At 58.6% G+C, this 3,254-nt stretch overlaps 1 protein-coding gene across 1 annotated transcript in view; it reads right to left on the bottom strand.

Annotated features, from left to right (window-relative positions):
- Nucleotides 1-1,828: 1,828 nt before the first annotated feature.
- ASB6 (ankyrin repeat and SOCS box containing 6) overlaps nt 1,829-3,254 on the bottom strand; it is a 3,108-nt gene continuing 1,682 nt past the window's right edge. Inside the window, 3 exon segments of the mRNA XM_008940606.1 lie at nt 1,829-2,418; nt 2,421-2,548; nt 2,829-2,832. Coding sequence (XP_008938854.1) covers nt 1,829-2,418; nt 2,421-2,548; nt 2,829-2,832 — 722 coding nt within the window.

A 3,254-nucleotide genomic window follows, 5' to 3' on the forward strand; every position in this document is an offset into this window, starting at 1 on the left:
TCAGCTTCTGGTGCTTGGGGTGGGGGAGGATCTCCTGTAAACCCGTGAGCAGGTCTCCCACACATTCAGCAGAAGAGAGAGTGGATGTCATCTGGGTCCCCCGTGTCCTCCTCCAGGGATAGGGGTAACCCAGACAAAGCCCTGGGCTCAGGGACCCCGCTCTGAGCTGCCCCCACACACCCCAGCCCGTGCCCTCCACCCCAAACACTGCACACTGCAGCTGCTCCTCCAGCACCCCACCCCCTCCTTGGCTGCACCCACACTGCTGTGCCTGAGCCTGGCTTGTGCCAACCTGAGCCCAGTGCTGGCACAGCTGCTTGCCAGGGGGGTGAGCCTGGGCACAGACCCAGGATCCAGCCAGCTCCCTCCATCCCCCCAGAGCCCTCTCCTCTGCCCCAGCTCCCCCACAGAGGCCAGCCCCTTGTCGTTATTATAACAGGCCTCATTTAATTGCTCATTTCCCATGCCAGACCCCAGGGGAGTATTTGATCACATGATGATGATTATTATTATTATTTTTAAACATCAGTTCCTCACGATGCACAGCTCTGGTTCCACAGCATGGGAGAAGGTAAAACTCAGATGCTGCTAGGAGGGTGATGGAGACAACCCTTGTGCAGCCAAACTGCTGGGGAATCCCAGATCCACCTGCCCCAAACTGTACCTACTCAGAACAGATTTTTTTTCCCCTCATCCTCTTTTACATCTGTCCCCCATGATAAGAAAAATCCAAACCAACAAAAATGTGGTGGGCTCAGCTCTGTGAAGTCTTTGGCACATTCTGTGTGCAGGTTCCAGTGACAGCTTGGAAAGAAAACCCCCAAGTCCTGCTGCAATTCCGTGTTCCTAGGAAGGAGGCACTGGAGACCATGATGCTGGGAGCACTCAGCAAGGAAGAGCCAAGGAACAGGGAGGGAGGCACAAGGCACTCAGCAGTTACCTGCCAGCTCCTCATCCTTGCACAAGGAACACACCATGAAGCATCTGTTTGTTTTGGAGCCCAGCACCTCAGATGTCCTTGGTGGGTGATCCTCTGTGCTGGGAGGATGGGGTGCTTGAGGGTGAGGAGCAGCTGTCCACCACCACCCCCACCCCCCTTCCCTTCCCCTCGCCCTTGCCCTGCTGCTGATCTCAGAAGCCCAGGTGGGTGAAGAAATCATCCAGATCCACGTGGAGATGCCAGACCTGCCTCCACCACCACCAACCCCCTTCCCTTCCCCTCGCCCTTGCCCTGCTGCTGATCTCAGAAGCCCAGGTGGGTGAAGAAATCATCCAGATCCACGTGGAGATGCCAGATCTGCCTCCACCAGGACCACAGGCAAGCAACCAGGATGCTGTCTCCTGGCACAGGGAACACCTCCCAGCACCCCAAGGCATCTCACAACTCCACTGCTCACCTAAGGCACCGCTCCACCCACCGCAGTGCTGGAAAGAGAGAGGACAGGCTGCCTGTCCAGTCCCACCACCCCAACTGCCCCACCAGTCCCCACCAGGCCTTTTTCTGAAAATCCACACAAACCAGCCCCAGAATCCAGCTCCCTGATTCCTGGGGGTTCTCTTTACCCCAGGGAGCCACAGGGCTCTGCCCATGTCCCCATGATGTGCCCCAGAGCAACCAGACCTCCCCAGACATGCATGCAGCCCCATGTCCAAAAAAAGCACCCAGAAAACACCACAGAGAGGGGCACCATCAGCAGCACTGGCCAAGCCGTGGGCACACGGACAGCAACACCTCCTGCTGCACAGAGAACTGTCCCAGAGCAGGGATCTGGGGGCTGCAGGCACCCCACGACTGTGGAAGGGGCAGATGGAGAGGCATTAGCCATGCTCAGAGGTCCTCGTGCCCAGCAGCAGTGTGGTCAATGAGGAGGTACCACTTCAGCCTGTCTGGAAGAGGTAGAGCCTTGATTTTGACATCTACTGGCCACGGTTTAAGGCGCTGCCGGATAAACACCCTGCAGAGATGTTTCAGTGCCTGCGGGGAGTGCTCCAGCTGCTTCAGAGAGGAGAAGAGAGTCCTGATCTTCTCCCCGTGGTACCTACAGCTGCTAGTGTTGACCTCAAAGTTGCTGGGCAGCTGGATAGCTTGTGAACTGGCCATCATGAGCTCCAGCAGGGTCTGACCCTTCTGGATGAGGTCTGTAGAGAAGCTGTCATCTTCAGAGACACTGAGGTGCGAGCAGAGGCACTCGAAGACGATGTGAAAGCCCGACCAGCAGGAGGGACCGTGGAGGGAGCAGTTGTAGGCAGCACCCGACTCCAGCAAGAAACGCAGCAGAGGGAAGTGGCGTTTGAAGCCTTTGAAGCAGAGGTGGGTGAGGGACTCGGGGGCCGGGCACTCGCTGGGGTTGGCACCGTGGGCCAGCAGCAGCTGCGTGACGCGGAAGCAGAAGCGGCTGATGACACGGGGCTGCTGCACACCGTCTCTCCCAGCAGGAAGATGATGTAGGTGAAGACAGTGTCACCATCTCTGGTGGTGGCCCTGACGTCTGCACCTGGACAGAGGGACAGGGAACGTAAGTGGCGTTGAGGCCAGGACAGACTAGCTCTGGGCTGGGCTTTATTCTCACTCAGGTGAGGGCATAAAGGAGCTGGAAGGGGAGCAGCCAGCACAACGAACCAGCCAGCACTAGGTTGGAGAGGTTGTGTGAGCAGAAGAAGGTTGCCCTCACCTCCCTCCAGCAGGAGACTGATGCTCTCTGTGTTGTGGATCTGGACACCATCACTGCTGGCCAGGGCGTGCAGCAGCGTGGTCTTTCCTGCAACAGAGCAATCAGGCAGATGAAGAAAGGGTGGCACCCCAAAAGGCAGGGAGGAAAACAATCCACCCCACTAACCGGATAGGGAGGGACAACCCTGCTCCTTCTGGCAGGCTTCTGCTGTCCCTCTGATGGTGCACAGCTGTGGGGACAGGGTCTCAAACCACACATGCAGGGCTGATGGTGGCCCCAGAGGGCATGTGTGCCACAGCAGAGAGAATTTCAGAGCATGTAGGCACCACAGGGCTATGGAGGCACAGCCCCATCCCATCTCCCATGGACTGTGCAGGGCTGGTTTCAGCCCTCTCTGCCCCCAGAACAGTGGTGCACCAGGAGCAAACACAGAGCCCCAGGGAGGGTCCGCAGCCCACGCCCACCTTCCGAACCCCTCTGTAACCAGAGCGCTTGCAGCAGCGGGAGGGAAGGACCCAGACCCCGAGCCCTGCTCCAGCCCACCCCCGAGGACCCGCTGCTGGGAGCACAGGGCCCCCCGTG

This window comes from Merops nubicus, unplaced genomic scaffold (genome assembly GCF_000691845.1).
Source record: "Merops nubicus isolate BGI_N331 unplaced genomic scaffold, ASM69184v1 scaffold33755, whole genome shotgun sequence".
Taxonomy (NCBI): Eukaryota; Metazoa; Chordata; class Aves; order Coraciiformes; family Meropidae; genus Merops; species Merops nubicus.